Here is a 13,653-nt window from a genome sequence, read left to right as displayed (position 1 = left end):
CACAAATGGAAACAACAGAGTATGCTTTAGCTTTTTCCAGAGCTATTTTCACGGATGAAGGAGATAATGGCTTTGCACTTTACATGTCCTTGATGCTGGTAGGGATTGGAACCTCACAGGACTTTTCTTTCTATTCTTACAAAGGTCACCACTGTATTTATCTTACCAAATGCAAGTAAACAGAATTCTTTACAGTAAGAGAAAACACAGGGATAACATAATGATTCCTGTCCCACTAAAAAAAGTCTTAACTATATATCATAGTCAAATGTTTATACAAAACAGCAGGTTATTGGAAATGAGTGAAGAGAAAAAATAATAGGCTTACAGAACACACCTGGCAATTGAATGGAAGTGTGGTTATATCTACTGAGAACCAGAGGAAATAAAATGATTAGTGCATATAATATGAAAAATTAGAACTGTTAAAAATTCATAGCACTGCTGATGCAGTGTCCCCAAAAGACCTATTCTTAAAAGGAGCATCTGTATTTGTTTTGATGTCATGTGTAATTACTTTCATTGCCAAGGTAAAACTACCTTACTGATGATCCTTTTTAATTTTTGGCAAACCACAAAGTTGTTCTTCAACTTTTACTGACAATGTGGTGATCAGATACATGTGAACAGTGTGAAATGCGATCAGCTAAGCAACCACAGAAGGAAACAGTTGGATTGTTATCCATGCAGAAAAGACACAGGCACCTGAACTTACGGCAAAGCATTATTTTGGACTACTTTGAACTACTGTTTCTACAAGAGTGCCTGAATGTTGCTGGATTTTTTTCCAGAATGCTAAAAACAAAACATCTGAGTCATGCCTATGCATTATCCAGCTCCAAGTCTCTCTGCGTGTGTTCCAAGCTGAACAAAAACCATCCCATCACATTAGTGTGGTGCTGAACCTGAGGGGGTAAGTACTACTGAGAAGTGGGATATGAAGCTCAGGCTCAGTACAGTGCTAACGAGGCCACACACTTTGGATGAGAGCTGGCTTCTGTCCAACAGAGCAAGATTAACGTCTGCCTGTGTTAACGCCGTGTCGATGTGCTCTCAGCTAAACAGTGAACAGACAATGAACAAACAGGGAAGAGATTGGTTTATTGAAGATTATTGGAGAATCTTTAATAAGGCTTCACAGTGGTCTAAAGCATAGCCTTTTACCAATTTTTGTTTGCTGCACCATTTTCCATTTCACATGTATATGCAAATGTATGGAATCTGCTTTTTTTTTCACAAGGCCAACACTTCCATTATGGTCAAAAAGTACTCCAGTAATGCAGGAGCACATGACTAACACAAGACCCTCAGGCCCTTTCATTTTTTTGTCTTTCTGTTTACCTGCTACTACTCAGGTATAGCAGAGGTTTCTGTCTTCAAGCCATTATGTATTTCCTCCTGCACTGTATTGATGCAGAGGAATCCCAATCTCATATTTTAACTGGACTGTCCCATATTTTATCTGGACTGCATGTGGAATATACCATCTTCTGACCATTATTGTGGTTGTATGGCTGTATCGTTTTTACACAGCAGAACAAGTGAAAGAGATGGCAGCACAGTAATTATATTTCTGGGAACTCTTTGCAGTGATGTGCATTTATCCTATAAGTGAATGTCCAGTCAAAACAATATTGCTTTGAGCTCACACAACTGGGAAGAATATTCCCTTGTTGTATTTTTTTTAAGTGACTTGTATGCAAAAATAATGATGTGATACAAAAAGGACCTACATAGAAACCACTTGCTTTTAAATTTATTGGACCAAAGGGAGCTATGACAGTCTGAAATAATAGCTGCCTGTTCTATTGTATGCTTCAACTCCAGGACTAGAAGCAGACTTTGCTTGAAGCAATAGTATGCTCTAGCTTCTATTTTTTTAGAAATAAAAACCAAAAAAATAAAACAAAAAAATTGTCAATCATTTTGATGTCATGTTTCCTAAAATATTAATACAAGTTGTTAACAAAACAGAATTGCATACAATAGACAAAGTAAAATTAAAATTCACTTTGAATGCCATACCCTCAGCTGGTATAAATCAGCACTATCCCATACATAGAGTGTCAAAAATTTCAGACCACTCAGCTACTTGAAAGAACAACTAAGCTACCAAATCAGCACTTCTAGACTAACAATGAGACAGGGACATTCTAACACAGTATTAATGGTTATTTCAATGAATGACTGGAGATCTCATACAGAGGATGATAAAACATAATCAAAGAAAGTTGAGGTGGAAGGGGCGTCTGGAGGTCACCAAGTCCAGCCTCTTGCTAGAATCAGTACTGTCACCAAACCAGATCAAGTCAGCCATTATTTTGACCATTTCTTGAAAAACCGGAGGATATAGATTCCATGAGCATCCCAGACAACCATGGATATCCCACGCTTTGAGGTTAGGATGGTATAATAATCTCTGTAGCACAGAAGAGGCTACAGGAAAAACTTAGTCCAGATCCCTCAGCATCACTGACAGCACTGAGACTTGCAGCCTTAGAGGTGACTGGAACCAGTGGACAATAAGATTGTCACAGAAAAAAAAAAAAAAAAAAAAAAGAAAAAAAAAAAAAGTCAAGAATTTAAGTGAAGATTATGAGAAGAGACCCTCCAGGATAGAATTGCTCTTCCTGCTGCTGCTGCTGGAAGCAGTGGTTATTTCTTTGGAAATACTTATTTATCTTTTGGCCTGAAGATCTTTTTCTATTCCAGTTACATCCTTACACTATTTCATACATCTTAATACTATTGCTCAATAAAAGAGGGAATATATTGCAGGTCTAGATTTCCAGTGCTCTGGCATACACAGTGCAGCCCTCACCATTTTGCTCCAGGCAACTACTAATTTTACTTACGTTTAGAGTCAGTCCCAGGAGCAGAACAGTGCTCTGCTGTACACTGTGACCTTTATAAATGCCATCCTGCTCACATTCACAAATTGTGGAGGACTATGGTTGAGTGAAGCTTTCCACTGGTTTGAATTAACTTTGGATCACATCCAAGTGCGGTAAAACATTTTGTCTATTGTGGTAGGTTGACCCTGGCTGGATGCCAGGTGCCCACCAAAGCCAGTCTATAACTCCACCTCCTCAGCTGGACAGGGTAGAGAAGATACAGCTAAAGGCTCATGGGTCAAGGTAAGGGCAGGGAGAGATCACTCAGCAATTACCGTCATGGGCAAAACTGACTCGACTTGTTGAAATTAGCTTGATCTATTTGACCAGTCAAATCAGAGCAGGACAATGAGAAATAAAAACTAAATCTTAAAACACCTTCCTCCCCAGCCCTCCTTTCTTCCTGGGCTTAACTTCACTCCAAATTTCGCTACCTTCTCCCCCAGAAGCAGCAGAGGGGGATGAGGAATAGGAGTTGTGGTCAGTTCACATATTGTCTCTGCCGCTCCTTCCTCCTCAGGGGGAAGACTCCTCACACTCTCCTGTTGCTCCAGCATGGGATCCCTCCCACAGGAGACAGCCCTCCATGAACTTCTCCAACATGAGTCCTTTCCACAAGCTGCAGTTCTTCACACATTGCTCCAGCGTGGGTCCCTTTCATGAGGTGCAGTCCTTCGGGAACAGACTGCTCCAGCATGGGTCCCCCACAGGTCCACAGGTCCTGCCAAGAACCTGCTCCAGCGTGGGTTTCCCATGGGGTCACAGCCATCTTCGGGTATCCACCTGCTCCAGTGTGGGGTCCTCCACAAGCTGCAGGTGGATATCTACTCCATGAACCTCCATGAGCTTCAGGGGCACAGCCTACCTCACCATGGTCTTCACCACAGGCTGCAGGTCACCTGGAGCACCTCCTCCCCCTCCCTCTTCACTGACCTCGGGGCCTGCAGGGTTGTTCCTCTCACATAGTCTCACTCCTCTCTCCCTGGCTGCAGTTGCTGTTGTGCAACATCTTTTTCCCCTCCTTAAATATGTTATCCCAGAGGTGCTACCACCATTGCTGATGGGCTTGGCCTTGGCCAGCAGTGGGTCCGTCTTGGAGCCAGCCAACATTGGCTCTGTGGGACATAGGGGAAGCTTCTAGCAGCTTCTCACAGAAGCCACCCTTGTAGCCCCTCTGCCACCAAAATCTTGCCACACAAACCCAATACACCTATACAAACTCAGCTTTGCCCGTAAGAAAAGGGTCACATCATCTCCAAGGCAATTTCTCTGCGAATTTTGCATTACTATTGGCAGTGAAATGAAGTTTGTAGTCATTTGCAAAATAAGATTGTCAGCCAAATCTAAAAGAGGATTTAGGTATCTGAAACATGATTTAAGCACACTGTAGTGTGCTTAACACTCAGCTGAACACCGTGATCAATAATACCCTGTTAATTGCTACCTAATGCTAGAGACATCTAAGCTTATTAGGCACCTCCCTTTCTGATCTGAAAGGTCCCTGGATGAATGTAGTTTGATGTTTAGTTCATGACCAGAACAAAGCTCGAATGACACCTAGTTCATGCCAAAGCTCTTTGGGTTAGCATACACTCACTGGTGAGACATCCACATCCCCCCAGCGTGGCAGGTGACGGGAAGAGATTTAACAGTAACAGAGATCAAACTAACAAAGCTCAAGCCTAGCTTCTTTCAAACTGGAAATATTAGAAGAAAAGAGCAGAATATGGGCATGTTCCAGCTTTCATAGTCTAGCTTTCAAGTCCTCACCTCAAGGTACAGCCAGGTTCAACATCCTCCTTAACCTGAAGCAGTTCTAACCCTAAGATATCTGTTTGCCACATTGCCCTATAGATGAGGGGATTTCCCAGGCCTCCTGTCAAAGCAGTGAGAAAAAAAGTGAAAGAATGATGGTCTGACAGAAGGACAGGCAAGATGCAGTGTAGTTTTTTAAAGCTGAGTGCATTCAACATTTGAATCGGAGATCTGTTCCCTACTTCAAAGGCCACATACATTTTCTTTTAAGCAGTCATCAGAAAAAAAAAAAAAAATGAGAAACTGAAACTTTGGAAGAGTGGCTCTCAGCAGCTACTGTGAAGAGAGAATGTCAAACTCTGGCTCATAACTCAGGTTCCTGGTCTCTAGAGAGTGGAGTTCAGACTAACCTGGTGCTTAACTTGTTCCCTTGACTAACTTGAGGCAGCACCATGCTGAGCATGCCTCAGGTTTCTCTACTGACCTGACAAGTCACTAATGCTTTCCATTTCCATCTGCATTTAACAACCTGGAATCATAGAAAAGGAACATAGAATGGGTGAATGTTGCACAGATACTATCCTGAAATGTTGGAGGTGGAGGGTCTTAAAAATAAAAATGAGTTTGCTAATCCAAATCCTGCCATCACGGATCACAAAGTCATGCTAAAATTTAGAACAACAAAGCACACTTGGCAATAATTTCTTATAACAGTTTCAAGACTTTGGAGGCTACGTGTCTAGGCTAAGACACCCTTCAAAGCCATGGAGAGAAACACAGGAGCACATGTTTCTGGTTTTTGTACCTCCCATAAAAATAGTGTTTCTCCCTCTTCTTCTTAAACAGAGAATTTAAAACCTAAATAAACTTGGAACTACCCCTGATTATAACTCTTCCTGCTGAAAAATATTTTTGAATATTGATTTTGGTTTTATTCTAGCCTTAGCTTGTTACGTTGTTGTATAAAGATGTAAGACTGTACAAATGATCCCTTGGACCATTCTAGAAGCAGTGGTAGAGTAGTCTCAGATGGCAATCCTGAGAGGCCACTGCATTCCTTCCTGGTGCCACAGTATCAGTTAAGGAACTGCTTCCATTAAAGATTTAATGATAAAGGTGCCTGACTAGCTCTAATTCTGCTTGCTTGAGTTACAGAAACACTCTAGCCACAGCAAAATGAGGAAAAGTAAATGTAGGCAAAAAACTTTTTTTTACAGCTTTGTACTTGAAAATTTTTGAGAAGAATATTTCTAACTATTCATATTTGTATTATTATGGCATCTGAAAGTCTTAATCCTACATCAGAAATCTTATACCAGAATCCCTGCACACATGCCTTTCCCCTCCTATCAAGAGCAACAAAAGCCAAAAACACCTTTCCCTGAAAGAGCTAGCAGTGTGAACACATGAAAAATACATTCAAAATTTGCCATGTAGAAAAGAACTGCTGAAAATAACTATACTGTGCATTCCAGCTGAAAAATTTGCAGTTTGGGATAACTGGTATAGAAGCTAGATATGAATAAATTTTGAAATGCTAAGGAAGAATAAATTATATAAAATACAAAATAAAAATTAATTACTCAAAGTCACTAGAAAGTCTATTTCTCTTTTTACTGTTAACTCATAATTTTGTGGGGGTTTGGGGGAGGGAAGAAAAAAAAAAAAAAAACCACAAACTATGGATAATCATATAGTTTGGCTTTATCTTGTGTATCTTCCAAATACTGTAGTTGCTAAAGTCAGCACAATCCAATTAAAAGAGGCAGAGGTCCAAAAGGAAAGCTTTCAAAGAGGCAGGATTCTACCAACTTTACAGCAGCAGCATTGTTTCACCTGACTCTCCTGATCATGCTGTTGTCCCTAGAGGCAGAAATAACTCCTGGGGATGGCCTCAGCTTAATACACCCATCAGTGTTCAATACCTTTATATGTTGCTTCATCCTATGTCTCTTTTTTAATCATAGCCCTTACTGAAAACCACCTATGCCACACATTTGCCTGAAAAGTGTATGTGTTTTTTCACCGCTAAGTGGAAGAGAAAATAAACTACATAGGCAGACTGAACAGCACCACAGGTGTGACTATGCTCTAAAAATTATTCTACTATATCACATATAAATATAATATATTGAAAATGAGAGGGAAAAATTAAAAGAACACATACTACTGACCAAAACTAAGCATGATACTATAATTACAAAAATAAATTAAAAAATAAACGAGCAAACAAACCACAAATGGGGAAAAAATATAATACAAAGATATCAAAATTTGAAAAGTAATGGAGAAAACTGTCATTGCAGTCATGGAAGGAAGAACAGGAGGTCAAGGAGATGAGGAAGTGGGAAAAAGGTCAAGGAAGTTTGCATATATGGGCATGAAAGGGAAAAATAACTGGAGACAGTGAAATGTATTAACTGCAATAAATTTTATTTCCGTAAAGTTTTTCCAAGAAAAGATGATGAATGCACATCTAGTACTGTACAATGTTGTTTATATGATTCATACTTTCTGAAAGTATGCAGGCATGTAGAGGCAACTCCAGGACAATCAGTTTTCCAGAAATGGTTGAAATTTACCACACATATTCAAAACAACTAAGTTGAAACATTTTCTTGAAAGAGAAAGAGCCACAGATAATTTACAAAGGAAAACTGAAACTCTCTTCAATTTTGCATAGACACTTCTTGAATGAGATTGCATGTCCCATACAGTTTTCACAGTGAGTCCCATATTTTGCGTGTTGAAAGGACAGGATATATAATACAGCAAGACAGATCTTTGTTTCTGTTGATTGATCCAAGGGAGTAAGTTGAATATGACTTGAAAGACCATCTTTAGATCCCACAGCAGAGAAAATGATGAATGAAAGCAGAGACATTAGGGTTAGAAAAGAACTCAAGGTACCATCTACTCTACATTTCTGCCTTAGGAAGAATGGCCTTTATCTGAGACACCTCTGAGAGGTATTTGCTTAGCACGCACAGAGATCTCTATCAGCTCTGCAGGCAATCTATTCCAGCACTCAGCATCATTAGTTACTGTGACTTTCCAGCTTATTCACAGCCTCAGAAAACTCTGGCCCAAGGAATTCCTACAGCTGGGAAGGCAGGGTCAGGGCTGTGATGTGTCCCTATCACAACTGAATACACATGAATTTACCAGTTCTGTGACCATCCCTAGCCAAGTAGCTCATAGCTGGAATGGAACTTCAGCAACACTGTTGTTCAGGGCATATTTTCTGTTTTGTGTTTTTAAGATAGCAAATAATTTCCTGGTTTTCAAAAACCAGCAATTAAATGTTAACAAAATCAGAAAAAGGTTTTAGAAGGAAAAATATTTTCCTGAGAGTATGAAAACTGTTATGAAAACATCTGTGCCAGAGTAGATATATAAAACCCAGTGTTCTCTTGTGGGGATGATGGTAACACAACACATAGAACTTCAAATGTGGGTTCCCAGTTTGAACAGCCTGGTGGCCACAGCATGGCACGCAGGAATTCATGGCTCCTAGAAATCAAATTATTTTCAGTCAAAAATAGAAGGAGACTCCTTTCTTAGGTCCAAATTACCTACCTATCTGGGAGTGAGACCTAGATTCTTAATGCTGAGCCAAAAAAACAGAAGAGTATCCAAAGCTATCATTATAAAGAAGTCTTATAAAACCTCTTTTTGGTCCTTCTCATTTTTTATCATCCCTGGTTCTCACCCATGCACAGGCATTCTGGCAAGAGAGGAAGAACAGGACAGTATAGACAAACATGACAAAGTAACAGGTACAGCATTGCCAGCTCTTGCAAATGTACAAATTTAGCTAATCCTAGACCTTACTGCAAGAATTCCAGCTAGGTTACACCACATGGTCTCATTAAAGTTATTACCACCCCTAAAAAATTTGTCCTGCCTAGATTTGATTAAATTACAAGTAGCTTTCCAATTGCAAAGCAGTCAGTCAGACAGCAACATTCTGCAGCTGTGAAAAGCCCCTACTCCCAAATCTCAATATTCATCACTGAGCTCTGGGTCCAAATGGAGATGAAGGATACCTTCCCTCCCTAAGATCAGGGCTGAGAGAGATCTGTGAGCTGAAATTAGCTGCTAATACTGTCAGCTGCTTCTACCTCCTGATGAGCTTGCTTATATATCCCTATACATTCTTTCTTTTAGTATTATTATTATCTACCTCCTCCTACTGATTGCACATACTTATGCTGATGTCTCATGGTGGTGAAGCTTCTTGCACAGCCTTGTGTTTCAGTTGCAGGACACCTTGTCAGGTCCACTTCCAACACCTGTTAATTTTGTGCCCTCAACTTTCATGACTGTGTAGTGACTCTGTGCTTGCTACTCTGGTGGCTTGTCTCCTTCCAAACCTTGCATTTTTTGTAAATTCTGAATTGCAGAGCTTTCTCAATCTCCACCTCTCCTGAAAGAAGTGGTGGTAGATGCTCTAATAATGAGGAACACTGGAGAGTTTTGTGAGTCCCTGCTTGCACCTGTCACCAGCTGGTTTCTTCTCAGGGGGTGAGAAAATGTGATGGCACTCAACCGGTAGCATAAGACAGAGCAGGAGACATGGAAGCTAAGTGTCTCATGTCATCACCAAGCTATTTTTGACCCTAAGAGCAAATGTAAAACACAGTACAAGAGATGTCACCTAAATTTGCTATCTGCATCTCTCCTGACTACCAGCAGAGAAGGCAAGCAGGGATATCTAAGCAAATGAGTTAGTATCACTCAAATACAGTGACTCATCATGAGCCCCTTAAATATGACTGCTTTGACTAATGAGTACTTAACACTTAATTATAGCATTCAAAGCACTTAATTAAGACACATAATTAAGACACATCACACAGGAAGGTCAGCACTATTTTTTACTTGTGAAAACTGGAGAACGGAAATTACTTGAATAGGACCACACAAGTGAGTCAATGACAGGCAGCGATACAAAACTCAGGCTTTGTACCTAGGGCATGCTCTCGTGGACTGTACTACATCTCAGCAAATATTAGCAGACGATAGGTTTTATGTTTTCATGCGTCTCCTCCAGTCATCATGTATATCAATGCATACACAAAAAAGTCTATGGTGAATCATCTTCCTATGTCAGGACTTCACACTGTATTCTGAGGAAGCCAGGTCTCTGATCAGTCTCTTTAGATATTTTCCATGTCTAAAACTAGTTTTCAAACAGATTTTAGAGAACAACTGAATTATGTCACCTAGATTATCATGTCCAATTTTTAAAATACAAATTGCTTACCTTAATAATGAACAAGAATGCCAATTTATATCAGCTGAGTTAGCGGCCTAATGGCTGTACTGTATCACTGGTTTTGCAGTGTGTTGTATTCAGCAAAGAATGGACTGATCCAAGGCATAAATATCCATAAAAAAACACCGCATATTTTGACTATGAATAGCATGAACCAGCAGCAGCTATATCAAGAATTTGCTGCCAATAACCTTTATAATTGTAGGGAAATCCCAGATTCACTTTAGGGTTTCTTTCTTTAACCATGGACTTTGGAAAAGTTACTACATTTAATGGCAGACAATACAAATACTATTTCATAGTTTTCTGGAGAGTTTTTTTAAATGTAATGCTCCTGATCTTTACCAGCTGTTGAGTCAAATTTGGCATAAGCCTGTTTCTTTGTGTACAGCCTGCAAACAATGTGGATTGTAAAATGAGTAGGGCACAAACCCAATTTCAATTGCAGGCTGGGATTCCCCTATGCTTTTGCAGGGAAACTTGGTTGATAACTGCGTTTGCTATTGGGTGAGGCATGGAGACCAAGCCCATTGTATTTAACCTTTGAATACCAGAATATCACATGAGCTCTACAGCCAAGTCATTAAAGTAAGGAAGGAGAAATAAACCATAATACATAACAAAAGCTTGGTTATTCCTTTGCCATCACTCAACCCACAATTGTATATTTTCATGCTGTTTAAATTTTCATGTAATACTTGCATAAACACCCAATGTTCTTTTGCTTTTTCCTTTCCTGTACTGAACAGAAGTACAGTTTGTGGTATAGTAATGAAACCTAGATATTGCCTTATACAAGGCAATGCAAGGATGTCTTGCTGAATACTCATGGTAAACTAAGAAATATTCATAAAGTTGTACTAAGATCCAAGATCTAAACAGTTCAGTGTCAAGGGGTTTTAAGTCATGTACCTCATAACAATTACGTCACTATTTCCCTCTTAAAGTACAATCAATGCTTTACTCTGGTAAGGAGTAAAGCAAGAAGGTCAAAACTGCTTACAAATATTCAAGAGACATAGCCACCTTAAAATCTAGTCTGCTGGTCAAATTCAACAGTTTCCATTATTAAACCTGCTCAAAACCTTTTGTCAATACGCACAGTTTGAAAAATGCAGAAAAATGCAAATTCATTGCTTTTCATTTACCTATTGCTTTATGAAGAACGACACAGCCTCAGGGTTTTTTCTGCCAAAGAGAAACTGCTAGACTAACTTATGGGAATACTTCATAAACAAAAAGACTATTTTCTATAATACTCACTTGTAACAATAGCAGCTACAGAAAACTTAAAATTACAGTATCTTATTATCACATTAAGCAAATTGCCAGGAAAACCAGCATTGATTCTCTGCTTTGTGATCTGATGTGCTATAGCAGAAGGCAGCATGCATATATTGCACATAGACAAAGATAAATCGTAACCCCTGGTTAGTGCCCCTATAAAGACCGTTGATTTATAAATTATGGAGAAGATAAACAACTCCCTTTTAAAGTAACTCAGGTAGGAATGAGATTGAGGCCACAAATTGTGGTTGTTTATGTAGGGAAATTGAAGTTACTTCCAAAGGAAAAGAAAGAAGGAGTTTTCTCTAACAGGCTAGTTATGAGACTCTAAAGTCCATGTAACTAAAATGCTTTGCACTAAATTGAAAATGCTAAGCTGGCAGCGATTTATCCTGTTGAGATCATTATTGTTCCCAGTGAGAAAACATTTTTGTCTTAAAAAGTCATTAATGCATTCAAGATTCTACTGAACACAACTAGCAGAAACATTACGTAGAGAACTTGAACTGAATCTGTCTTTAACTTCATGTATTTCCCTTGTAAATTAAAAAAAAAAAAAAATACACCCTTCTCAGTTACCCAGCCTAGAGTACTGGAAAAGTTGTAAGACAAATTCTTGAAGGCAAAGGAAGGGATGCAGTCTACCATACCTCAGGGCTATGTCTGTATATTAGGTATCTAGTGAATCAGTCTTCTTAACATACATACCTAAGACATGATGGAGAAAGATGCCCTTTAAGTTTCCCAGAGGTAAATTCTGTCCCCTAGACTTAACCCCACTGAAAAAGGTTGCTATTGTTTTTTACATGCTGAGACTGATAGTCATACACTCTTTGGAGAAATAAATTAGAACAGTAAATCATTTCTATATTAAGCCTTCATTGTGGCAGACCAAGGAGCATAGATTATTTAAAATACATGTGTGTTTGCATTCATAAACATAAGTACATAAAAATTATTGAAAAGTGCTCAGGTACATCTAGAGATTCATCTCATGACTATATTTTATTATTCTAAAAACATTATCTAAGTGGATACAGACTACAGAATTTGAATGCAGGAATATTAAACAACTTTAAATAGGGGGGGGGGGGGGTGTTCCCCTCAATCCAGTATTTTATAAGCATCTTTATTCCTGATATTTTCTAGGATACATGTATAAAATATAGAGTAAATTCCTGTAACAAGTACTAACTTAATATTTAGGTAGTACTACAACATTTAGACAATCTTTAGTATATCTCATTGCCTGTCTTAAACGCTGACAACTTCAAGCAAAAGTCTGTACAGACAGACAAATTCTTTCATGCCATCAATTCCACTTGTCTTTAGCAAGTACATAGTTATCATCCTCTACTAAGACTGAAAGTCAGATTCCCTACTATTTTATCCTTTTTTAATTTATCTTTCAATTTACTCTATTTTTACAGTTTCAGAATGCCAACAGCAGCAGAGTATCTCCATACTGCCCCTTTGTGGGGATATTTGGAAACATACAAAATTCAAAGCTATTAAAGAGATGGTATGGTTCACACTCCACATTTAGGCACATACATAAGTCATTAAATTTAATAGTGCAGTTACATTCATCCCACAAAATGAAAAACAGGTTTTACTCTTTCTCAAGCTTAATTCATTTCTTCACAGGAAAGTCAAGTGTTTCATATACTCCTAACATAATTAGCAATTTCTGAAACTTCCCATTCCTCCCTCCCTCATCTCTTTGGCACCACTGCAGCTGTAAAAACTGACTCTCCAAAGTAATGAATATGAACTAAATCATTTTTTTCAGATACAGAAAACAGATTTTAAAAAGTACTAACAACAGCAGTTGGAAATACTGTAAGATGCAGTTTCTTATTCCCTTCCTAACAGTCATCTTTGCCACATTGGATACTTAATTCAGAATGACAGGAATATAAAGTGAATGTTCAGAACAGCTGAAATATTTTTCCATTTTTGCTTTCTTGCTTTTCTTACAATTATTTTGTCAGCATACAACTACTATATTACTAGATAGTAAATAGGAACAAGTAACAGATTACCTGAGAACATGAAAGTCCACATTCTTCAATTCTGGGAATAATCTGACAATCCGAATTCCAAAAAAGAATTATTAGAAGAATCTGAACATGAATACTTATCATCCTAAATTGGAAAAAAAAAAAAAAAGGCAAAACCTCAGAAGAAACCTTCTACTCTGACAATTCTCCCTCTCATGCCAAAACTTTAATATGATTTTTAGTCCCTCCCACAGCACATCTGAGCTCCTCCCTCTAAAACTTTCCAAAGACAGAAAATTGCTAGTTATGGGAAATATAAAGCATGTTCAACTAATTTATTATGTTCCATAGTAAAAAATGGGAAATGTGAATTTCTGACAGTCACAGTAAAAGTCTTTTCCTTCTGGATTTCATCATGTCAGCTTTAGATCAG

At 38.5% G+C, this 13,653-nt stretch overlaps 1 protein-coding gene across 1 annotated transcript in view; it reads right to left on the bottom strand.

Moving 5' to 3' along the window:
• The window catches only part of IL17REL (interleukin 17 receptor E like), a 46,589-nt gene extending 33,224 nt beyond the window's left edge, over positions 1–13,365 (bottom strand). Inside the window, exon 1 of the mRNA XM_033011480.2 lies at positions 13,263–13,365. Coding sequence (XP_032867371.2) covers positions 13,263–13,364 — 102 coding nt within the window. The 5' untranslated portion in view covers position 13,365. The remainder of the gene's footprint in view (positions 1–13,262) is intronic.
• Positions 13,366–13,653: the final 288 nt, after the last annotated feature.

The sequence above is a fragment of the Tyto alba genome, unplaced genomic scaffold, assembly GCF_018691265.1.
Source record: "Tyto alba isolate M040663 unplaced genomic scaffold, T.alba_DEE_v4.0 Super-Scaffold_2, whole genome shotgun sequence".
NCBI classification, from domain to species: Eukaryota; Metazoa; Chordata; class Aves; order Strigiformes; family Tytonidae; genus Tyto; species Tyto alba.
Note: the sequence above shows the minus strand (reverse complement) of the source record. Positions and strands in the feature narration are given on the sequence as shown.